We start from the raw sequence: 26,254 nt of genomic DNA on the forward strand, positions 1-26,254 counted from the left end.
GACTGGAGCATTGAGTGCATGGGGGTCAGTGATATAAAATGGAAAGATCAGGTTGACTAGATTTTGGATAACCTTGAATGTCAAACAGGGGAATTTGAACTTTACTTGGAAAGCAATAGGGAACCACCTAAGATTCTTGAGGGAAACAGTCAGATTTATGCATAAGAAATAACATTCTGTAAGATGTACAAAAGATGGATTGGAAGGGGGAAAGAGTGAAATTGAGAAAACCTATTTTAAAAAAGAATTAATGTAATAGTACAGGTGAGTAGTGATGAGGAGGTAGAACTGAGAGTAAAGGGAGTGAACACTAAGTATGTTTTAGAGACGGGATTGATGAGACATTGGAAACTAGTTGGATTTGAGAAATGAGGGAAAAAATGAGTCACAGATAAATCCTAAAGTTTAGAACATGGGAGCGCAAGGGAATGGTGGTGACACAGACATAAATAGTGAAGTCACAAGGAGAAGTGAGTGTGGGGAGAAATACAATGAGCTTGGTTTGGGGCACACTAAGCTTTGAGGTGTCAAAAGAGCATCTAGAGGGGCAGCTAGGTGGCACAATGAGTACAGCACCAGCCCTGGAGTCAGGAGAACCTGAGTTCAAATCCAGCATCAGACACATGACACACTAGCTGTGTGACCTTGGGCAAGTCACTTAACCCCAATTGCCCTGCCCTCCACCCTCCAAAAAAAAAGAAAGAAAAAAAGAGCATCTAGATAGACATGGTACGGGAGAAGCATCTGAGGGAAGAGGCAAGGACACTATATTTGAAATCAGTGGACTTTGATTCAAATCCCAACTCCAATATGTACCATCTGGGTGACCATGGGAAAGTCACTTAACCTCTATAGGTCTCAGTTTCCTCATCTACAAAATGACAGTCTTAGATAAGATGATCTGTAAGGGCCCTTCCATCTCTGAGTTCTAGGATCCTGTGTCCTGAAGACCACTAGTATCAAAACTCAAATTGAAATGGAAGCCACTAAACCCTACAAAAAATTCCCTGCCAGAATCATATTGACTCAGAAAATCACATGTTAACATTATCTCCATTTTATTGTATTTTTATTTACTGACTCCTCTGCCCTAGGTAACTGGCTGTGCAGATCTGAAGGGAGAACTAGCAACTCAGATTTGGTAATCATTTGTATATGGGGCAGCTAGGTGGTGCTGTGAATAGAGCAGGGCTTAGAGCCAGGAAGATTTGTCTTCATGTGTTCAAAGCTGGCCTCAGACATTTACTAGCTATGTAACCCTGGCTAAGTCACTTAACCCTGTTTGCCTCAGTTTCCTCATCCATAAAATGAGCTGGAGAAGGAAATGGCAAGTCACGCCAGTATTATTGCCAAGAAAACTCCAAATGGGGTCACAAGAGAGTCAACATGATGGAAGAGACTAAACAACAGCAAAAATATTTACATATTTGCAATGAGATAACAAAGGCTGGCGAGGAAAGGAGAAGAGAGGAGAGAGCCAGGGACAAATCTTTAGAAAACATCCCTATTAAGGGTTAAGGATAAAGATAAGGAGTTTGAGAATGAGCAGTTAAAGAAGAACCAGAAGAGTGTGATGTGAAGGAGATAATATCTAGTAGAAGATGGTTTACAGTGACAAAAGCCACATAGAAGTCAAGGCAGATGAGAACTGAAAAAAATGACCACTGGATTTGGCAATTTAGAGGTGACCTCTGAGAGAGAAGGATAGAAAGCAGTTTAATCACTTTGGTAGATTAGTTGGGGAGAAACCGAATTACGGGAAATCGAGGAGAAAACTGGTAGTCAGGAAGCAGAGACATCAAATATTAAGCAACTTTTTCAAGAAGTTTGGCAGTAAAGCATAGGGAAGAAATGTGATAATAGTTAGATGACTTATAAGCATCAAAGGAAATTTTTGCTTGTTTGTTTTAGGACTGGGGAAACCCGAGCATGTTTGTAAGCATGTAAGAAGGACACAGTAGCAAGGGAGAGAATTTGAAGATACATGAAAAGGGAAGGAACGTGTACTAAAGCAAGGTCCTGGAAGAGGTGGGAGGCATGAGACCAAGGTGCAGAGTGACTAGCCTTAGTGAACACTAGGGATAGAGAATAGATGAGGATGCTGTCCTCTTCTGAGGAGAGAGGAGGGGAGCTGCTGGTGCTTCCATGGGTAGATGTCAGAGAAGAAAGGGACCAGGTCTTCTACCTTAAGTGTGTGCTTTAGTGTAGAAGGGCTGCTTAGTAGTAGCAAGGGCCCAGATGAGTTTATGAACCGAGGAATTTGAAATACAAAAGGTCAGGATACATTCCTGAGTGACACTTATTTATTCAACAAACATTTATTAAGCACCTACTATATGCTAAGTACAGTGCTAGACACTGGGAATACAGAGACAAAGATGAAAGCAAGGAAAAATAACGTGTACATATTTAAAAGACACAATACAGATGATGTATACAGATGGGGGAGGGGAGGCACTAATAACAGGCTGGAAGGAAAGGAAAGGAAAGGAAGGGGAAAGTGAGGGGGTGGTGAATCAACACAGGAATCCTATAGGAAGTGGAATTTAGTCCATACTTTGAGAGGAGCTAGGGATTCTCTGAGATGAAGGTGAGGAGAGAGAGGATTCTAGGCATGGGAAGCATCCTGTACAAACCTGTGGAGGCTGGAATGAAGCATCACGTACAAAGTCCATCAAGTAAGTCAGTTTGGCTGTAATATACAGCAAGAAGGGTAACCATGTATATAATAACCCAGGACAGGTAGGCTGGAGATGGAGTGTACAGGGCTTTAAATGTCAAATACAGAAATCTATATTTCTTCCTACAGGCAATAGAATCAAACATCTAGTAATTAGAAAGTAGCTAAGTGGTGCCGTGGATAGAGCATTAGGCCTAGAGTCAGGAAGACCTAAATTCAAATATGGCCTCAGACACTTACTAGTTGCGTAACCCTGGGCAAGTCACTTAATCCTGTTTGCCTCAGTTTCCTCATCTGGAAAATGAGCCAGAGAAGGAAATAGCAAATCAGTCCAGTATCTTTCCCAAGAAAGCCCCAAATGGGATCATGAAGAGTCAAACACAATGGAAATGACTGAACAACAACATAAAACAGTATAATCAAATGATAAATTGTGGGAAGAAAAAATGGAAAAGCTATAGGAAGTCAGAGGAAACAGGAGTCAGAGAGGGATAAAATAGATAAAGATGCTTTCTTAGAAGAGATGTAACATAAGGTGGGCCTCTAAGTTTGGGTAAGAGTTAAAGAAAGGTAAGAAAGGGGAGGGCATTCCAGGTGAGAGGAATACTTTCACACCTGCCCTTCCCACCCCCATCCTCACTAAAGATGGGCATGACAGAGACAGAAAAATCCTCCAATAAATCAATAGGGTCTGGCTTTTCTCCTGGCATATTTGTGTTGCTAGGGGCTCTTGTCAACAGAGCAATTTTGGCTTCAGCTCTGGGTGGGATGTCTGAGCCCCATTTAAATGCTCATATACCCCCTCTGTTGTGTCAAGCCTATTAGAAGCCCTGTAAAAATTACATAGACTCTAACATTGAAAGTTCAGAGTGTAACGTTCAGAAACAGAATGTTCCAGTACAAGGAAGGGGAGCCTTTTCTCAAAAATCTGTATTTGCCCTTTTTAGTGATTGCTAGTAGTGGTCTCTTGCTAAGCCAGTTTTGTCTCTGGCCAGTGCATATTTGGGGATCGAGTTGTTCATGGTTCTAGAAATTCTAGATTGTTTGCCATTAGGCATGTGCATATATAACCATAAAGATTGAACTTAATGTATGGGATCTGTGCCACATTGCTGTCAATTTTGTCTCAGGGTAAGGCACCCTCCAAGAGTCATCCTAGAATAAGATGAAAGGGAAGAGGTGATCTGGACCCCTCATTTTAGAAAACCCTAAAATGCTGGTCCTGGGCAGTAATTCAAGATGGCAGATAGTAGAGAAGAAATAAATAGGTGAATCCAGCAGGGATAAAAAATAATGATAAAAATAAAAGCCCTAAGCTCATATACATTTAATCAATCCATAAACTCTATGGCCACTAAATCCATCACCAAAGCTAGGGGCAGGCCTACTTAGGCCTCTTTTTTGTATTCCCCCAGGAGTACAACCTTTCTAGACCCATTTGCCTTGTTCTGAATAGGACTTGTGGGTTTTTTTTTAGAGGGAATTCCCAGTGAGGAAACTGCCCTACCAATGCGGCTCATCATGGGCTCCACAATTTATAGTCTCTGAGAGGACTAGATAGATACTTAGATAGGTAGATACATAGATAGATAAATAGAGAGATAGATACATACATAGATAGATAGATACATATATAGATACATAGATACATGGATCCATAGATACATGGATACATACATAGATAGATACATAAATAGATACATAGATACATGGATACATAGATACATAGATACATGGATACATACATAGATACATAGATACATGGATACATAGATATGTACATAGATACGTAAAGAGAGAGAGGCAGACAGACAGATAGATAGACAGATGGATGGATAGATAGAGCATTTATTAAGCACTATGTGCCACGTACTATGCTAGGTTCAGGGGAGACAAATATAGGCAAGTACTAACTGTGCCTGTACTCAAGGAGCTTCCATTCTAATGTGGGAAGACAACATAAAGGGGAGCTGGAAATCAAGGAATCAAGGTGGGCCTGTCCCCTGCAAGATAAAGAGATAGCTTACCTATCAGAGTCCAGTGTCCCAAGAGTAGAGTTCCAGTGGAAAATCGATGAGGATGATGGTTGAGTTCAGGCAGAATGGTTTGGAAATAGCAGCTGGGAGTACATGTTAGAGACAGGTCCTGAACCTAAGTCAGTCAGTCAATAAACATGTATTATTCACCTACTGTATACAGGCACTGTGCTAAGTTCTAGAGTTACAAAGAAAGGCAAAAGGCAGTCCTTGTTCTCAAAGAGTTCACAGTCTGATGGGGAAGACAACATGTAAAAAACAATGTACAAACTCTATACAAAATAAATGATAGATAAACAAAAGAGGGAAGGAGCTAGAATTAAGGGGGAAGGGGAAGGGTTTCCTGTAGGAGCTAGAATTTTCTCAGGGACTTGAAGGAAGCCAGGAATTAGAGATGGAAAGAGAGAGAATTATAGGTGTGGGGGACAGATTGTGAAAATACTTGGCATTGGGAGATGCAGTGTCTTGTATGAGGAAGAGCAAAGAGGCAAATATCACTTTATGCAGAGTACATGAAGGGCTCTAAGGTGTAAGAAGACTGGAAAGGATGGGAGGAGGAGCAAGTCACGAAGATCTTTGAACACCAAAATAGAATATTTTATATTTGATCCTGGTGGTGACAGGGAGCCACTCAACTGAGTGAGGGAGACAGGGGTGACATGGTCACTCAATTTAGGGTGCTCTAAGAAGCATTGTACTTTAGGAAGATCACTTTGGCAGCTGAGTCTAGATGGACTAGAGTGGGGAAGAACTTGAGGCAAGGACACCAACCAGCAGGCTATCGCTATAGCGTGAAGAGATGAGGGCCTGCCCTAGGTCAGTGGCAATGTTAGAGGAGAGACTGAGATTTATATGAGAGATATTTCAAAGGTAAAATTGACAGGACTTGGAAACAGATTAGATACAGATAGTGAGTCAAGGATGACACCTAGGTTATGAGACCAGGTAACTAGGAGCATGATGGTACCCTCAATAGGAATAGAGAAGTGAGGAAGAGGGAAGTGTTTGGAGGGGGTGGGGAGAAAGATAATGAATTAAGTTTTGAACTTGTTCAGTGAGTTCAAGATGTTTATGGAACATCCAGTTCAAGATGTCCGATAGGCAGCTGGAGATACAAGACTGGAGGTTAGCAAAAAGGTTAGGGCTGAATAAGTAGATTTGAGAAACAGCAGCAAAGAGATAATTGAATTCATGGGATCTGATGAAATTACCAAATGAGGGAGAAGAGTACCCAAGACAGGAGCCTATGTGATACCTACAAGTAATGGACATGACCTCCATGAAGATCGGGCAAAGAAGACTGAGAAACCTATGAGGAGAACCAGGAGAAAGTTGTGTCATGAAAACCTAGAGAGAAGAGAGCACCAAGGACAAGATGGCGATCAACAGTGTCAAAGGATACAAAGTCAAGAAGGTCTTTCTGACTCCAAAACCTGCCCTCAATCCACTACATCAAGCTGTCTCTCTTGTTCTGACTTCTTTTCCCCCTTCCAGTCTGTCCTTGACTTTTGTTGTGATATGATTTCACCTAGATACAAATACTAGTGATTGAGGGGGTGGGGCACCCCATGCAATGTACTTTGAGCCGTCCATCACCTGAAGATGACCCAGGGACCCAAAACACTGTTCAGGATGAACTGATCTGCTTCCACATGGGTTTTTTAAGGATAGCTCCTTATTGGTTGTGGTCCTGAGAGTTTTCCCACCTTGTTCAGATATCTCCCCTATAGTTGCCTCACCACAGAGGTGACAAAAAAGCCCACAAATGCTAACTCTCTTAGAGCTAAGTTGAAGTTGACTTTCCAAGTTAGAAACTGGTTTCCTTTGGAATGGGACACAGTAGCTATCTCAGGACTGATACAGGAGAACCCCAAAACAAAAAGGAGTCATCTACTATATGTAAATTGCATATGATCTTTTACATTTTAGCAATGTTATTAATATTATGGTGGTATCAGTCAGTGGATTGCAAGACATAGAGTCTAAGATCAGTACTTAAGACCAAAAGAGATCCAAGAAAACAGTCACCCATGAGAGAATAGAAGAGTTGCAGTGGGAAGGATGAGTTCATAAGGAAAGATCTCTTCCAGAACCCAGGCAAGTGTCTTCCCCCAGTAGGACACTGAGTATTCAATGAATATCAGTGGCCACTCTGTCTTTATATTTTAACATAGAAAACACCACACCAAGTTTTACATATAAACTTCAAATTGACTCAGAAGGATGCACAGAGAAAAAAAACTGAAAATAGTGTTAAGCATCCCTCTAAAACAGGGGTTCTGTGAACTTTTTAAAATAGGTAAGATAGATAGAATGTATTTCAATTTAATTAGTTTCTGATTAATTATAATCCTATTTATTTTGGTTTTATGCATTTCAAAACATTGTCCTGAGAAGTGGCTCACATTACCATTCTGCCAAAGGGGTCCATGGCACAAAAAAAGCTGAGAACCCCTGCTCTACAAGAATGAATAGTTAGTTTAGAGAAGTGCCCATTCAGTCAGAGCAGGCCTCTCAAGCAGTGGACAATTTATCCCACTCAGGTCAGGCTGAAATTTAATCATGATCTTGAACATGATTGCCTGTCTGGAAAGGAAGTTAACTATGTGTTCATGTTATTTTCTGATGATGCTAAATTGGGAGGTGTTCTCACAAGAGGAGAACAGAGAGAAGCAATTCATGTAAACTTAACAGGATGACAGATTTAGAGCCAGGACCCAATACAGAGGTAATCTAGTCCAACATCCTCATTTTACAGATGAAAAAAAAAACTGAAGCCAGAGAGGATATATAACTTGTCCAAGATCACAGGAATGAGGACTAGCATTTGAACCCAAATCTTTTAAGTACAGATCCATCACTTCCCAGGACATCATACACAAAAACAGGGAGAAAAAATTATGTAATACTATATCAGAGGGTCCCCACTCAATCTATTAAGAGATCTCAAAGTTTTAGCTTGTAAACAAGATAGACGGAACAACAAGTTGGCACATCAGATAAGACCACTGGACCTGAAGTCAGGAAATGCTGAGTTCAAATCCAGTCTCAAACATTTAATAGCCATGTGACCTTGGTCAAGTCACTTAATCTCTAACTATCTATTTTCTCATCTATAGGGATAATAATAGTAACAATAACACCTACCTCCCAACATTGTTAGGAGGATAAAATGACATAATATTTGTAAAAAGCTTCATATTAAAGCATTATATTAAAGCTAGCTATTATCATTAGATACCCAAACAATTCACTACTACTGTATACAATTCTCTTTGCATTCTATCTTTTCTTGTTGAGGAGTGCCCCAAATTTTCCATGGCTACAGTCGTAGAGAGTGTGATGGCTAAGGTCCACTTGGTGATAGACCAGTTGAGGCTTGAAAATAGCTTTTGATCAACCTTTGGAAATCCCCACATAGCTCCTTCCTTCTTTTCTCAGTTCTATAAAGTCAATTTACCTCCATCATCATTTCAATTAAACAAGCATCTATTAAGGACCTACTAAGTGCAAAACTCTCAGATAGGTGACTGGAGTCCCAAAAGCAAAAAGTAACATAGTCCCTGACTTCATGGCCCTCACCTTCTACTAGGGGATACAATTTATACCAGATATATATAGACAGTTTTTTCCTGGTTAGAGGAAGGATGAAAGGAAACCTTCTTCAAAGATATTTCTGCATACCTATGGGGATATGTTTGTCACTGTAATTAAATCAAGGTGAAAAGTTAATTTTTCTTACTCTTGCTAAATTCAGGTTAATGGGCTAAGTGGAAGCACTCAGAGGCTGACCTGACCCTTCATCACCTTTTGTTTTGACCTTCCAGCAACAAAACTGCTTGACTTAAACCACAAAAATTCTTTTAATATAAACAGGAAGAATATTACACTTCTGGTGTCCACTACTAAGAAAATATACAACTTAATCAGATTTCTGGGCTATTAAGGGACATTTGTCTCTGTTAGCAAGAAACTATCTCACAAGAAACTAGAAAGAAATCCATCTTGTCAGAAAGAAAACTATCTCAGAAAGAAACCAGGGAAGGAGAATGGAAAAGAGAAACAAGGCAGAGGGAGCCCAAGATTGGATCCTGTGATTCATTCAGCACAAAGTGGGATGTAGACATAAAATAAAATCAGGAACATAACCATTCTAGTGTTGAGGGGAGGGGCGGCAAAGTAGAAAGGTGTGAGTACATTCTAACAATCTGGGCCAGGGGTAGGCTGTCCACTCCCCTGCATGTTTTCCTCCCTTTATCCCATTGATTATTTTTTTAAAAATCACAGAATCTGAATTGGAAGGGATGGCCATCACAGGTCATCTTGTCCAACCCATGTCTGAGTGGGAATCCAACAATCCAGATACATACTCTTCCAGGCTCTGAGTTAAGTCCTATATGGATGGTGAACCTACTACAAAGTCCTGCAGCAGCCCATTCCACTAATGGGCAGGTCTCATTGCTAAGACACTTTTCCTTGTATCAAGGTGAAAATTGCCTCTTTGTAACTTTTCTTGCTTTCCTCTGGGCCCAGAATGGTTTAAAATAACCATATCCAAATACTAGCCCACAGTTACAGGTTATGAAAGTGAATAAATAACATATTCAAGCTGGAAAAGATCATACATTTAGAGCTAGAAGGTAGCTTAGAAGTCAGAGAGGTTAATTGGTTCACTCAAGATTAGACAGATAGTAACAAGGAAGGAAACAAGCATTTAGCATTTATGCTAAATCCTTTACAAATATTTTCTCATTTGATCCTCGGAACAACACTGGGAGGGAAGGAAGTGCCATTATTATCCCCATTTAACACCTGAGGAAACTGAGGTGGGCAGACACTTAAGTGACTGGTCTAGGGTCACACAGCTAGGAAGTGTTTGATAGAAGATTTGAACCCAGGTCTTTCTGACTGCAGGCCCAGTGTTCTGTCCACTGCAGCAGTCACTGTTGGTAGTTATTCGAACCAGGATTCAAACCCAGGATCTCTTATTCTAAATACAACACTCTCTTCACTGCATGTTGACCATCATTTTATTGCTAAGGACTCAAAGAATGTGGCTTGCTCAAAGTCACAAGGTGAATTAGTGGTCAGGCTGGGATTAGAACTCAGGTTTCCTGTCTCCCACCTAAGCAACTGGCTAAAAAATAAGATAAATTATTATCTGCTAAGGTGTTAAGAAGATAACAGGTTTATCTCTCACTTTTCTCAACATTTTAACAGGGACCTTGAATGTATTATTTTCCTGCACCCAAATGTGCAATTGATGGCAAGAATTTTAGGTACTGTCACAGACAGATGAGGTATATATTTGGGGCAAGGGAGGCTTTTTGAACAACAATAAATTCCCCATACACTTAAGACCACTACCCTACTAGACAGGAAAACAGAAAAGCAGGAAAGCCAAGAAAGAAAGGGATTCTTTTAGTCCTGCACTGGATTTTTAAAACGAGGTATGGAGTAAAAGGAAGAAAAGGAATCTGAGTCTTGGAATAGGTGGGAATCCCACAAAAAGAAATTAAATAAAAGACTAGTGGGTAGATTGCCAACATTTAATACAATTGCCTGTGAGCTGCATAGTTGAATGTAATAAAGATTCATTAAAAAGAAGTTGTAACAACTAATAACAACCTAATTTAATTAGCTTTCACTGGGCAAACTACTTTCAAGGACCTAATTGAGTTATTTGCTGCTTCTGGCCACAAGAGAAACTGAATGGCTGTTGTATCTTCTAGAATATCGAGCAAATGTGTGGCTTTGATCTAGAGTCTGAAGTGCTCGTATGGCCATGTTAGTGGCCAAAAGATTTGCAACCATCCTAGCTAACAGAAGAGACAAAACAGTCCTAAGGAAAAAAATCTATAACCACAGCTTTCTGTGTACATTCTAATCACTGCTCAGCCCTTCCTGAATTACCAGACTTAACAATCGTTCTTCTATTAAATCACAAAAAAGCAAAAAAGAGATCTTCCAGGCCAGCATCTTTCCATTTACCTGAATTAATAATTATAACGATAGAGAGGTGTGTGTGTGTGTGTGTGTGTGTGTGTGTGAGAGAGAGAGAGAGAGAGAGAGAGAGAGAGAGAGAGAGAGAGATCCCCCTTAATACTACCTGCAAGTAAGTAACTAGAATCTATTTAGGTCTATATTCATTTGCTTACAAATCTCCATTTTCCCTCTGAATCTTAACCAGAGAGAAATGGGCATGTGCATGTACACACACACACACACACACACACACACACACACACACACACATCATAGTGAGGCAAAGGACATTTACTTAAATAAAAATACAAGAAAAATAATATTAAAATAATGATAAGCAGCACACTCCTACCACCAATTGCACAAAACCTCCTCCCAACCTCCAGGAATTAAAGATTATGAGTCCAGTTGGTCCTCATCCCATGTTGTTAAATCAGCACAGCACTCAAGATCTGGAAGCAGTAAAAGATATATTACTGGCCTGTCCACTGAAGACATTGCAGCTTGATAACTGAGATGCTGTTATCCTTGGTGCTAGACCAGTGACTCTTCAGGATCCCCCCAGTCACTGAAGCCTCAAAGTATTGTCCAAAATACTACCACATCAAAAAGTCTAACCTGGTATGTACCAGCAACAGCAGGACGAGACACAGCCCAGATAATTCCTGTAGCTCTGCAATCATCTATTCTCTTCCTCCCCTTTTCCTTCAGTTTATACCTGCTCAGTTCTGTCCAATATCTCCAGTCTCACCTGCCAGGGTTTCATGCACAGTTTCTTGGGTGACCAGCTGAACTCTCACACCAAATTCTGAGAATATAGTCCCAAAAAAGCACATGGTTTCATCCTAATCAAGGACATATCCTCCTTGTTCTAATAATAATAGCACAGAACAACCTTCTGAAATAGGTAATACAAATATTATTATACAATTTTACAGATGATGAAATGGAGGCTCAAGGAGATTTAGTGACTTGCCCACAGTAACATTCTTTTGAATCCAAATCTAATATTCCTTCCACTAGGCTATATTGCCTAGGTAGAAAATACTTGGCTAAAATAGGCAACTTTTTCTTCTAATGGTTACATTTTTTTCTTGGAAACATACTGAGTTTAAAAATAAGAGTAAGGCTGTTTAGAAATTAAATTGGAAATCTGGGCATAAATTTGTTTCCATTCAAGAGGCAAAGGGCTGTGTAAGCCAGAGGAAGTATAATGCTAGCTGTAAATTCAAGAGAGAAATGAATGGGCACAATTTAAATCTCTGAACAAAAGAATGTGGTCATGAGACAGAGTATGGAACATAAATAGTATCAGCAGATGCATTATTAAGAAGGAGAACCAGCGATTAATGAAGCAATCTAGATTAACCACACTAATATCTGTGAGCTTTTCTTTCTCGCTAGCCTTCTGGAATGTCTTCAGAGTTACAACTATAACCAGGATCTTCAACCATGTAACATTGAGGGATTGAATTGATTAATTACATTGCTATTTGCTAATTAGTAAGCAGTGCTATATCTTCCCATCAAATTATAGCAATTAAACTTGGAATCCAGTTTGCTGACGAATTTTCATTAGCTGAAAAATACCTTACCATTCTTGAATGGTCATTACCCTTGATTTAAAGTCAGAAGATCTGGGTTTAAATCCTGGTTCTGATATTTACCACTTGGCCTTGGATAAATCCAAACCTCAATTTCCTCATCTGTAAAATGAGGAGGATGAACTAAATAACGTCTAAGGTCCTTTCCAGCTCGAAGGCCTATGATCCTAAGGAACTGGATTAGTATTTTTACTTCCTGGACCATGCCAGATGATTATCAAAATAACAAGAACAAAACAAAACAGAATAGTAATCCATTTTCCAAGCTCCTGACTTAGCTGGAATTGTCTGTTAACAATTCTATTGCATAATAGCCTACATTATTTCAGTGTTCTCTTTGCCATGAAGCCTTCTCTGATTCCCGCAGGTAGGAATGATTTCTCTCTCCTCTGAATGAGCAAAGCATTTTGTATTTCTTTTTGCATCTTCACATTCTATCTCATAAAAAGTGGGGGAAGGCTGTATCTATTCTAGTCCCACTTTTTTTAGAAGAAACAATAGATGCATTGTGATATATTGGGAGAGCCAGACTTAAAGTCAGGAGAATTTGGGTTCAAATCTTGCCTCTGACACTTTCTAGCTGTATGGACAAGTCACTAATACACCTCTGAAAGCTTCCTAAGGCTTCACAATTAAGTCATAAATGAATTTTATTTGTTTTAGTAGAACATTTCCACACCAGGGATAACCTACATCCTGATCACAGACCTTTCTAATGCTTGCGCACTCAGATAATAAGCTTCTTGAAAACAAAAACTATATGCTTCATTCTTTTTTCCCCCAACATGTTTTTCCCATAAGTGGTCAGATGAATGAATTAGTGAGGTGGTGAATGAATGAATTGATGGAAATGGTGGGAATAGAATGCTCTATCATGTTGGAGCATACACCTGAAATCTGGTGTGACTTGCAGAGATCAAAATAAGCATATCCTGATATCCTGCCACCCTTTCACCAAAACCACTGAGAATTTGGAACATGAGTGAATGACAACCGTTGGTGATTTCTCCAATTGTGTCTTTTAGAAAGCATGATTTAAAAGATGAGGATCTACCTGCCAAATGTAATTCTTTGCAAATAAGTGTTTTTCATTATCTCTCTTGGATCCCATTTGGTTATGGCTCAGAAATACTGATGCTGTCCCCTCCAGCCTAAAGCACTAAATTTGAAACGGGCAGAGAAAGAGGAGGGACTAAGGACCCAGGGCTCTGTATGCTCCAAAAGCTACCTCTGAACAGGTAGATGGATTGTTTCTTTTTTCCCCAAATGCTTACCCCTGGCAGTAATGGATCTGTTTTTCTTAACAAACCACTGAGTTTCAATGACATATTTAGGATTGAGGGTGGAATATCATAGCAGAAAGAGGTAGGGAGAACAGGGAGGGAAGCATTCTCAGTTCCAGGGTGATATGTCCTTTTACATGACCAAGAAGAGAGTTGAACTCTAGGAGATGGGCAGGTGAGGGCTGCCAGACTGCCCTGAGTGACAGGCAAACAATGTACCACTCGTCCTGAAGAGTAACCAGAGACCCTCTGGCCTCCTTGTCTATCCATCTGTCTTTCACTTTACATCCAAAATGAAGCATAACAAAATCATACTTTTTCAGAATCAGAGTCTTGTTGCTCTTTTACTGACTGGCTCTCTCCTCTCTGTTGAGCTCATGTTTTGTTTTGTTCTGTTTCCCTGTCCTATGAAAATGTTGCCCTTCCTTTCCCTCTCTGAATTTAGCTCTTGGCTTTGCCATTTATACATCCCTTGTCCCTTGACGCTGTGCTGTACAAACTTTCATGAGGTGGTGATATCGTGGAAGAATGGTTTTCAGCCTTTACTTTTCTTGGCTAGCCAGAACTGCCATTTTCTTCAAAGCCAACACTCAAGTACTCCTTTTCTTAGTTTAAGTTCCTTCATTCCCCTGTGTAATCTACCCCACTTTCTTGAACTCCTTTTTTGTATTGAATTGGCAGGTTCACTTAGAAAACTAAATTAGTGAAGGAGGGAGCAACAGGACCTCAGCCAGTGCAGAGTACACACATCTTCTGCATCTTCATAGGATCATAGAGTATGAGATGCAAAGGGTTTTAGCGATCACATAGACCAAACTTCTCATTTTACAGTTGGGGAAACAGAGGTAAGGAGAAGTTAAGTGACTTGTCCAAGGTTACATAGGTAGTAGTTAAATACTCAGCTAAAGTTAAATACTTGTAGGTAGGTCACAGAGGTAGGAGCTGAGCCTACATCCTTTGACTCCAAAATTTTCCATTGTACAAAGCAGTACTTCGAGTGTAGCATAAGGATTGAGTGCTCAGCCCCATTCTCACCGTAGAGGTGGCGAATAAGCACTTCATAGGATCACAGCTCTAGAGTTGGATAAGACCTCAGAGGCCTTCATTTTACAGATGAGGAAAACTGAGGCAGGGAGTAAGTTTCAGAGGCAGGATGAGAATCTAGTACCTCCTACTCCAGTTCCAGTATTCTTTCCACTGACCACAAACACTCAAAGAAAGGTTACTACTCTGGAAGAGAGCAATAGCTAGCTGAATGAATTTTCACAAGTTACTCAGCTTCTCTGTGTCCCCCTCTTCCCAGGATGATATTGTATTTCCTAACTAATAATAGTGTGTGTATATGTGTATGTGTGTACATATATACACATATTTATATATTGTGCATGTCTTCACATCTATAAACTTCCTTCACATCTATTACCTCACTTGCTTATCACAAGGATCCTGTGAGGTAGGTAACTTAAATAAACTTCTCACCAGTGAGGATGAGTAATTTGCCCAAAATTACATCCCTATTAAGTGGTAGAGTTAGAGCTCAAGCTGTATCCTCAGGACTCTTCCTACTCTACATAGCATGATGCCTTACAGAAATGGAAAGAAATAAGAGAGTTATGAAGGTTGCATTGCCAAATGAGTAGTAAGCACTATAGGAATTTAATTACAATGTGGGCTGAGGTGGTCAGAGAAGGCCTCGTGAAAGAGAAGAGATTTGGATTGTACCTTGAAGGGTAGGTAGAACGTAGGAATGCAGAGGGAAGTAAGAATAACCATTCCAGGCTGTCGCCCAACCAATCTAATGCAATTTCATAAGCCAGATTGGTTACAAGAAAGGCTTTAGATCACTGAACCACCAGTAAAAGGAGAAAACAAACGGGTGAATCAGAAAGAAGAGGGGGAAATTAATGTAATGCTGAAAGGAGGATGAAAGAGATAAGAGAGAATAATAACAAAAGGCACCTTATCATTGGTACTTTACTGATTCCTTTTTCTCCTTCCCCTCAGCCAAATACTAAAGAATATAATCATGGTATCTTTCTTTAGGGAGACTTTCATCCAAAGATCCATCCCTAGTCCTGAACGAGCACTAACTTGTTCATCTGCTCCCTGGGAAGAAAGAAACAAGTTCTTTAAGACATATTTGTTCAGACAAAAGGAAAACCCTTTTGTTTTTCCTTTAATTTCGCTTTTGAATATTAAAGCAGAGCTTTGTAGAATCACAGAATGAGTGAAGTAGAAGGCAACTTAGAGATCACCCAATCCAACCCACTCACTTAGCAGAGGAGGAAACTGAGGCCCTGAAAGATTAGAAAACAATTAAATGATAAACTCTGGTATTCCCTATAAAAGGTGTTAGCTGTTTGTTCTTCATTCTGAAAGAGGACATGACATCAGGAAGGTGATGCTATGACTTGCAAATGAATTGGATTTGAGTGAGAGAGGGCTGTGCAGTCACCAGCCTCACTCTCTTCTCCTGAGCCATCTGGGATGACTGGAGATGGCCCCAGATGCAATGGGAGACCTTGGCTTTTTAAGCTAAGGCCTTTCCCAGGTCTCAGTCTGACTGAGGCAACACCCATTCAGTGATTAAGGCTAGGTAAGAAATGAGGCAAGGAATGACCTCTTTTACCTAGTCAAAAAAAAAAAATCAGTCTAGGAGGATTGACTTGAGGTCCCTTGAGGGACTCTCAAGGTTTCTGGCCAAAACAGAAACAATTGCTATTTACACTCACTCTGAGCCATGATAGGTTTCTGAAGATCACCTGGAGGGATAAGATACTAGACACCAAGGTCCTTCCTCAAACTAAACTGCCAAGCATTCAACTCTGATTCAGAGAATGCAACTCTCATAGCCAAGTCGTGCAAATGCAAAATGTACATTTTGCCAAAAAAAACCTATTTTATGGAGAACTCACACAGGGCAAGTGCTCACATAGTTGTCAGAAGAAGTGATACAAGGATCCCACCAAGGTCTCTCTTTTTGTTGTTGTTGTTGTTCTTGTTGTTTTTTTGGCAGGGCAATTGGGGTTAAGTGACTTGCCCAAGGTCACACAGCTAATACATGTGTCAAGTGTCTGAGAACAGATTTGAACTCAGGTCCTCCTGACTCCAGGGCCGGTGCTCTACTCACTGCACCACCTAGCTGCCCCTCTCAAGGTCTCTCTTGAGAACTTTGGGATTGATTGTGTGACATGGGAAACACTGGCACAGAACTGTTCAGCGTGGCATGCCCACATCAGAGAAGGTGCTGTGCTCTTTGAGCAAAGCAGAACTGAAGTAGCTCAAAAGAAACATGAGATGTACGGATTTAGAGAATGCACCCCAAATGTTCACATGGACTACTTGTGCCTGACCTGTGGTAGAGCATTCCAAGCTCATATTGGTTTGATCAGCCACAGTCAGACACACCGAAACTTGACTCTAGCATAGTGATGTCATTTTGGTCCTCTTCCAGAACAAAGGACAACAACTGAGGCATGATAGTCCAAACAATGACCAAGTGAGGCTTGGGCTGGAACCTATTTTTGGCCTATCATAGAGACACAGAGTGATTTGAGTTTGAGGCATGGTCCTTAAAAAAGAAAGCTAGCCTGTAAAACCCCAAGATATCTCTTGAGGTTTTAGCAATCAAAATTTATATTCATTTGGGCAGAGCACTCACAACAGGACAGAGGGAGAGGAGAAAGGGAAGGAAGGGGTGAGAAGAAGGAGGGAAAGAAGGAAGGAAGGAGGGAGTGAAGGAAGGAAGGAAAGAGGGAAAGGAGAGAGAGTGTGAAAGAAGGAAGGAAGAAAAAGAAAGAAAGAAAGAAAGAAAGAAAGAAAGAAAGAAAGAAAGAAAGAAAGAAAGAAAGAAAGAAAGAAAGAAAGAAACTGCCTTGCCCAACTGGAATTGGCCATCTGGGTCTCCAGTGGGGCAGCTACTACCACTCACAGATCATTGTTCATCCTTTGTTCCCAAAAGGGACCATGACATCAAGAAGGCAGTAATCAGAATTTGGAAGAGGAGATGTATATGTGATGGCATGGCTGGAAAAGACTTCATGAAGGGAAAGCCTTCCAGATGAGCCTTGAAGGATAGATTAGATTTAGATAAGAGAAGAGGACTTGAGAGGCCAGTCCAGATCCGATGAACAGCATGAATGAAGCTATGGAGAATTAGTGTTCTGTCAATTAATAAATATTTGTTGTGCAACAATGTTGCTCAATATTTTTGTTACATGTTCTGAGAGAGGCAAACTTGTATATGGTACAGCCCTTGCCCTCAAGAAGCTTATGATGTAATTGAGAAGACAAGATATACTTCCAGTGCAGGAAAAGATAACTAACAAGTCCATGTGGAATGATCCCAAATGAGTGGGAGAAAATAAGTACCATAAGAGGAAGAAGAGGTCACTGCAAGCTAAGGCAGTCAGAGAAAGACCTAAGGCTTAATTGTAGTATTTAAGAGACAGATAAAAGATAGGTAGAAAGGGATGGGATGGCATTATAAATTAAAGGCACAGAGGCAGAAGAGCACAGATCACCTTTCAGGAAGGCACAAGGGACTGGAGTATATAGATAGGACCAGATTATAGAGCATTGAGTGCCAAGCTAAGGAATTTGGATTTTTATCCCATAGGGAATGTGAAGTCATGAAAGGTTTTTGAGTAGGGAAGTGACATATAAATATAGTTACTACTCTGAGGCCCCTGAATACTAAGAGGGCTGCCCATCAGTTATCCCATTTAAATGTTAATCAACTGAAACATTGGGGCAAGATCCAAGCTCTAAAAACAAAGTTGAACTTGATGGGAGAGGAAGCTGCCTGGGAGTTTCTAATCAGGTATCTGCCAGCTCATCTTTATTTAGGGGTAGAGAAGCTACAGAGCTATGGCTGAAATATTAGCTCTAAATTCGGAATCCTTTGGAAGAGAAACAGAATTCCGTCATCACCACCAGCCCTAAGCAACATGGTAAAACACACATTTTCTGCTTTCCTAGCCTCTCCGCTCTCTGTCCTTTTCCTCTTTGGTATATTCTCTCCATCACCACTCAGGAACTCAGTGTCCTATGAAAACCTGTCATGAAAGTCTCTGAAACTCATTCATACTAAAGTTAAAATGACTGATAACAGCTTTAATGTTTCCTGGTACAGGAGAGTGAAGAGGGAATTACAAAGAGCTTTAACTAAAGGAATAAATCACCACTGGAAAAATTTTTAAAGGATTTGGTTGGGAAGGGTGATGAAGGGAAAGGGGGAGAGACAGGACTAGTGTAAGAAGAAAAAGTAGAGAAGAAAAATATTCCCAGAAATCCAGTAATTACAGTATATAGGTAGTGAACTATTTCTTCTGTGGGTAAGAAAATCCTATAGCCTTTAAGCTCACTGGTTCTTATTGGGATAGGCCTGCCTATCTGAAAGGAAAGTAGGTTCCCTAGAACAGGGGTGCCCAAAATACAGCCTGAGGGCCTCATGCAGCCTGCAGTGGGATTTTAATTTTCACGAGCAAAAAAATAAAATAATAATTTGCATGGAATGTGTATTAGATTTTTTAATTCCATCACAAATAATCTCGTTGATGTTAATTTTCTTTGGTGTTTGGAATTTTCAATTGATCTGTGGGATGTGTTCCATCTGTCCGATGCAGACTAGTCAGTATGCACTTACCTTTATACTGTTACGTTGTCGCTTTTGTGTTTGCTTTCACACTTCACGCCTTCACCTGTAGTATTGATGACGTGCATTACCCCACTTTCTTTTAATGTACTGTATTTTTTATTCTGGGTGTGGCCCTCAAACAATTGTTTTATTTTAATGTGGCCCTAAGATAACCTAAGGTTGGACAGCCCTGCCCTAGAATAAGGTTTATTAAATTTTTTCCACTTGGGACTCCTTCCATGCTTCTTAAACTGTGGGTCACAACCCCATGTGGGGTCAAGACCCACAGCCTAGAACAAGGATAACCTTGCCCTCAAGCCAAATTCAGCCCACCTGTTTTTGTTCTGCCCCTAGATTTTTACATTTTTAATGACGTTTTATTGTACTTCAAAATGTGGGGACTGTGCCTGCCACCTTCTTTGCTCACTGGCTATGGCCCTTGGTCTAGTTTGCTGATGCCTGCTTGGAGCACCCTAAAAGCCTACAATAGGAATACATTAATTAGAAAGCTGAAAGCCTGGAGGCATCCCTTCATCTTCCCAGAAACCTGAGCAATGTGTTAGTATGACTCTTCGTGGCAGCCTGGTCTAAGGACAAAAAAGCAGGAATCATAACTTCCATTTATGCAGCATTTTACAGACTACAGACCTTTGCACTTGTTTGACCTTCCTTGGAGCCCTGTGATAGAGGCAGGAGCAGTTATTATGGTCCCCATTTTATGGGTGAGGAAATTAGAGCTCAGAAAGGTCAGATCATGACACTACTAGAGTGAGTGGCTGAACAAAGAGTCAAACCTGCGGCTTCTGACTGAGTCCAGAGCTTTTTCCCTGCTTTCAGATCAGGCGTGCTTGGCTTCCTAAACATATCCAGTTACTGTGCTCATTTTCCCTAGAATTGAGTCAATACCTGGCAGGACGTTTTACATCCAATGGACTTTGTAAAGGAAACAGGTCCAACAGTGGCTTTTATGATAAGGATTTGTTCTGTGGCCAAATCCTTGAGAATGTGGTGTCCATTCTGCTTACCTACCACTCCTCTCACCCCATGTCAATCTATGTGCCTTACTACGGTTGTACAATGTCAAACTAATATCTGCTATTACTAACTCATCATTCATCATGGTAAGCTCCAGGCACATAGCTCCCTACCTGGTGGTGGTCGTGGTTGTGGTGGTGGTACTAGTAGTAGTACTAGTAGTAGTAGTAATAGTAGTAATACTAATAGTAGTAGTAATACTAATAGTAATAGTAGTAGTCATAGGTGTAGTCATAGTCATAGTCATAGTAGTAGTAGTAGTAGTAGTAGTAATCATAGTGGTAGCAGTAGTAGTAGTGGTGATAATAGTTGTAGTAGTAATAGTAGTAATAATAATAATGGGAGTTATAGTAGTAATTATAGTAGTAATCATAGTATGCTCCAGGCACATAGCTCCCTACCTGGCTGTAGGAGGAGAAGTAACAGTAGTAGTAGTGGTAATAATAGTTGTAGTAATAATAGAAGTTGCAGTAGTAATAGTAATACTAATAGTAGTAGTGATAGTAGTGATAATAGTAGTAGTAGTAATACTAATAGTAGTAGTAATACTAATAGTAATAGTAGTAGTAACAGTAGTAGTAGTAATAGTAGTAGTAGTAATACTAATAGTAGTAGTGATAGTAGTGGTGGTAGTAGTAGTGATAATAGTAGTAGTAGTAATAGTAGTAATACTAATAGTAGTAGTGATAGTAGTGGTGGTAGTAGTAGTGATAATAGTAGTAGTAGTAATAGTAGTAATACTAATAGTAGTAGTAATAGTAGTAGTAATACTAATAGTAGTAGTAATAGTAGTAGTAATACTAATAGTAGTAGTAGTAGTAATACTAACAGTAGTAGCATTAGTAGTAGCGATAGTAGTGGTGGTAGTAGTAGTAGTGATAATAGCAGTAGTAGTTACAATAGTTGTAGCAGTAATATTAATAGTCGAGGCATCAGCAGCAGCAGCAGTGTTGTAGTAGGGGTGTTGTTGTTGAGCTTCCATGGACTCTCCGCTCCCAAAGCACCAACTTCCATAAACACTTCACTTTTTCCTTTGAATCTCATCCTGACCCTAGGAAGGATAGTAGGCCTAGAGCAAGAAGGGGCTTTAAAAGCCATCTAGCCCAACTATCCCATTGTACAGATAAGGAAACCAAGGCCCAGAGAGGCTCGGAGATTGCCTAAGCTCATAGGAGCACGTCGAGAGCTAGAAGGGCCCTCAGAGGCTGTCCAGGCAAACCCTTGTTTTTACTGAAAAAGAAACTGAGGGTCCAGGAGATTAAGAGACTTGGAATCATGCTTTAGAGTCGGAGAGGACCTCAGAGGACTGCACTTTTCAGACGAGAAAGCAGAAGCCCAGAGCAGTAACGGGACTTGCCCAAGGTCACACAGCAACTAAGCAGCGGAGGTGGAATTCGTCTAGCTCCATAACCACTTCCTTTTCCTGTATGACACTGATTTGTCCAAGGTCATACAATTAGGAAGTAGCAGGGCCAGGATTTGAATTCAAACCTTGCAGTTCCAAGTTCACCACTCCTTTTAGTACACAACCCTGCTTACAGAACATGCATGAACGGTCCCATTGATGAATGATGAAAAGACGTTAAATGACTTGTGCGAGATCACAGACAGAGCTGGTGGCAGTCTACACACACACACACACACACACACACACACACACACACACGCACACACACTTAGTTCAAGGTCCACTCTCCCCCTTTTTAAGTATGCTGATTCAGCCGGTTTGCACTGGTTCAGTAGAACCAGTACCTAATTTTACATTGAGTTCCCTGAACTGATTCTTAGCAGGGGTGGGGCCTGTGCCTGCCGCATCAGGTGCCTTGGCTCAGTTCCATGGAGAACTGGCTGATTGTGTGTGTTTTGTACGGCAAAGTCACTTTTCAATCTTTCCCCCTCCCTCGTTGGACCCTCCTTTATAACAAAGAAAAGCAATTAAGCAAAATCAACAAAAACAGCAAAAAAGACCCAATGGTATGTGCAAAACTCCACATGGAAAGTCCACCTCTTAGGTACTGAGAGGAAGGAACTGGTTTTCATCATTGGTCCTCCAGAACCAAGGTTGGTTATTGTATATAATCTAAACTCTTGCACCACTTAATTTGCCTTCATTTACATTATTGGACTCATTATGCTTACTGTTCTCCGAGCTTCGTTTTCTTCCTTCTGCCTCAATTCAATCAAGTCTTCTCCTTGACTCTATCACACCCAGCTTTAATGAATAGCCAAACCTATTTCATAGCCTCTGTAACAGAAACTCCCAGAGGTCTGAGACCACATAATTCCTATCTAGTTCTAATGGGTATTGCCTTCATAATCATAGGCAAATTGAATGAAAGAGATTATTCCCTATTCTAATAAAGGGAATGTGACACAGTGTAGGGGCTAGAACGCTGCTCCTTGCTGAAGTCAGCAACATCTGAGTTGAAGTCCTTCTTCTGACACATACTAATTGTATATCAGGGGCAAGTTCTCAGACACTCGAAGGCTATAAGCTAAAGCTGCCTACCTGCATTGGGTAGGAGTTTTCTCACTGAGTTCCTTATGCCAATGAAATTACAGGTATGGTTCAAAAGGAAAAAAAAAAAGGTGGGAGATGGGGAGAGAAGCTTTTCAATATGTTGAAATTGTTACAATAATATCCTTTCATCCTTGTTCTTTATATTCTCTCCAGAGTAAAGCTTAGAAGGTCATAGGAATATTTAAGCGATGTACATGGTCTTATTCAAACATCTGTTCCCCACCTCATCTCTCTCCCAAAACAAGAGGGAAATAATAAATACCTTCTTTGTGGATATTACCTTCAACTTCTCAGCCATTGTATTCAGTACTCACTTTTAAAAATAATTTTTATAAACCCTTTTATAAATAAGGAAACTAAGAGAGTGAGAGGCCAAGTGACTTCCCCAAGGTCGCGCAGTGAGTTAGTGATATGACCAAGAATAGAATCCAGACCTCCTGACTCTCAGGCCCAGCCTGTTTCCACAAGACCCTGCTACCCATCAGGCAGGAGAAGCCCTGGTTTGTTCTCTCTTGGCTCCTTCCAGCTCCTGTGACAAACACATTGTGGGGCTCAGAGACATCCCCAAAAAATTTTTTAAAAAGAACGGGATATTAGCAGGCCTCCTGCTCCTGCTTGGACCAAATGCTAATTATTTCTCTAATTAACTAAGTCGTGCTGACCACTAGAACAAGGTATGCATAGCATAATGGGGCCCCTGCTCCTGCCTACTACTGTTCTGTTGTAAGGAGAGGGAGGGAGGGAAATATGTCTGGAATCTTATGCCTCCCTGGCCAGACCCTGGGAGGTTATTGCTGACTCAGTCTCTAACCCAACCAAGATAGAAGCTGACACTGCCTCTCGGTGGTGAGATTGAGAATCAGTATGGGAATTTCGTGCTACTCAATTCAACTAAAACATTTATCAAGTGGCTGTTATGAGCAAGTCCCACGCTGTCAACGTTTAGGTCTCAAGGTTCATAGAATATGAAAGCTAAACACATACCTTAGAAATCCTCTCGTCTAATCCTCCCATTTTAGGCCTTTCTACTCAAAGGCAGGAAGGGACTGTATCTCTCCACTCCACCCTCCCTAACACATCGGTTGGCATGAGTAAGCTCACGGACTTGAATTCACTTTCTTTCTTTCTCTCTCTCTTTCTCTCTTTATTTGGAGGCAGTTGGGGTTAAGTGACTTACAGACAACTAGTAAGTCTCTGAAGCCAAACTTGAACTTAGGTCCTCCTGACTGCAGGACATGTGCTCTATCCACTGTGCCACCTAACTGCCCCTGAGCTCATTTTCAAATGAGCTATGTGTAAATAAAATTCTGCAAGGAAAAATTCTGCAAAGAAAAAAAAATCATGTAGTGTATTGCAAAGCCATATATTAAATAAAGGAATCTTAGATTCAAAGTCATGAGACTTAAGTTCAAATCCTGCCTCAAGACGTTTGAAGGTATGTTGTGTATGCTGTGTCGATAGCTCAAGCCATGTGGAAAATAAGAAGGTAAATTTGCTGTAAGGAAAAAAAAAATCATGTGTATTCCAAAGCCAAAAAAGTGAAGGAATAATAGTTTCGGATTCATGAGACCTGAGTTCAAATACTACCCCAGATACTAGTTATGCAAGCACAGGCAAGTCATTTGACATCACTGAAAGGTCAATTCATTTCCTTATCTGTAAAATTAAAGTGTTGGACTAGATGGCTCCTAAGGTCTCATCTGCTTCATTAGCTATGGATCCATGATCCTGTGAAGTAAACTGAACCAGAGAAACAATATACACACCAACTAAAATGACGTAAACTAAATAAGCAATAAAATAAAACCCACTGCTGTGTGATTATAATACCTAATCATGGTCCCAGAGAAGAGATGAGGAAATGCTTCTCTCTCTTCTGTTCTGTTGGAGAACTGGGAAGCAAACCATAAGTGCATAATGTTGCATATGCTGTCAGATGAGGTCACTGGGTCAATTGGTTTTCTTTAAATGTTTTCCTCTACTACAAGGGAAGGATCACTGTGAGAATAGCCCACAAATATCATGGAGATAACTGTGCTGTTTCAACAAAACTTAAAAAAAAAAGGAAAGAATACTGGACTGGGAGGCAGGAAGTCAGACTTACAGCCGCAGTTCTGCCATGAATTTTCAGCACAACTTTGGGCAAACACTTTGGGCCCTTCTTTGGACATCAGTTTTCTTGTCTGTAAGATGGGGAAGGAGTTGGACTAGAATGAGCTCTGAGTTCCCTTTAAGTTCCAAAAGTTAATGATTTTGTTCCTCACTATATCACATTACCATTCTGAGTGCTATGGCAATCACTAGGGTACAGACCCTTCCTGACCTTGGGTACTGACATCCCAAGTCTGCCTTTACAGAGAAAAATAGTCTGCCAGAATACTGCCATTTGTATGAATCACTGAATTGAAAACATTTATGAGAGGAACAATGGCAAGCAATGACATTTCGGTGGGGAGTTACAGTGAAAGGTGCTGATGGACTGTTAATTTTCTACCATTTTCTCTCTACCCTGCAGGATCCCTGTTTGCTACTCTGAAGCCCCCAGACACTGTCTTCAAAGTGGTCTTCTGGCTTGGCTACTTCAACAGCTGCATCAACCCCATTATCTATCCCTGCTCCAGCAAGGAATTCAAGCGCGCCTTCCTCCGCATCCTCAAATGCCAGTGCCATCGGCGGAATCGGCTAGGCTGGTGGAATTACAACTACCGAGCCTGGAATCGAGGCTCCTTTGAACACTCTCGCAAGGACTCTCTGGATGACAGTGGGAGCTGCCTAAGCGGCAGCCAGAGGACCCTCAACTCAGCCACCCCCAGCCCTGGGTACCTGAGCAAGGTCACCCACCCACAGATGGAGATGTACACTTTCTCAGAATGGAAGAGTTCTGGCACCTTCCTGAGCCCACCCCACCCAGAGCCGCCAGGGCGCCACCGAGACACAGGCCACCTCTTCACCCTCAAGTATCTAGCAGAACACGAGAGACACCCAGGGCTGGACAGCAATGGGGGCTGTGAGGTAGCTGCCAACATGGCCAATGGCCAAGTTGGCTTCAAAAAAAATATGCCCCTTGGGCCAAATCAGTTCTAAGGGACCATCCTTAATATCCCCCGTCATCCTGCTCCATCATTCATTGGCAGACCCCACACCTGGTTTCCTGCCCTGGGAAAGACATATGGGAGCCAGGAAGTTCAACACTCAACAGACACAGGTTCCCAAGGGGAAATTGAAGGGAGGGGAGCAGTAAGCAAAAGATAACTGCATTTCTGGCGGGTGCACGGGTGCCAGACTTGTTTCCAGTTACAAGGAAGATCTAGGCCCAGAGCAGGTGAAAAGGAATACACACAGCCCAATGTTTAGCTGCTGTGGAAATGCTAGGTGACAGCTACTATATAAACATATATGAAATGAGGCGCGCTATATATATTTCTATATATATATATATATACATATGTATATAACAGTAGATATACAGTGT

General features: G+C 40.9%; 1 protein-coding gene across 1 annotated transcript in view; it reads left to right on the forward strand.

The window, feature by feature from the left end:
* ADRA1B (adrenoceptor alpha 1B) overlaps positions 1–25,952 on the forward strand; it is a 39,094-nt gene extending 13,142 nt beyond the window's left edge. The window contains exon 2 of the mRNA XM_036751364.1: positions 25,298–25,952. Coding sequence (XP_036607259.1) covers positions 25,298–25,866 — 569 coding nt within the window. The 3' untranslated portion in view covers positions 25,867–25,952. The remainder of the gene's footprint in view (positions 1–25,297) is intronic.
* The last annotated feature ends 302 nt before the right edge of the window (positions 25,953–26,254 follow it).

The sequence above is a fragment of the Trichosurus vulpecula genome, chromosome 3, assembly GCF_011100635.1.
Source record: "Trichosurus vulpecula isolate mTriVul1 chromosome 3, mTriVul1.pri, whole genome shotgun sequence".
In the NCBI taxonomy this organism is placed as follows: domain Eukaryota; kingdom Metazoa; phylum Chordata; class Mammalia; order Diprotodontia; family Phalangeridae; genus Trichosurus; species Trichosurus vulpecula.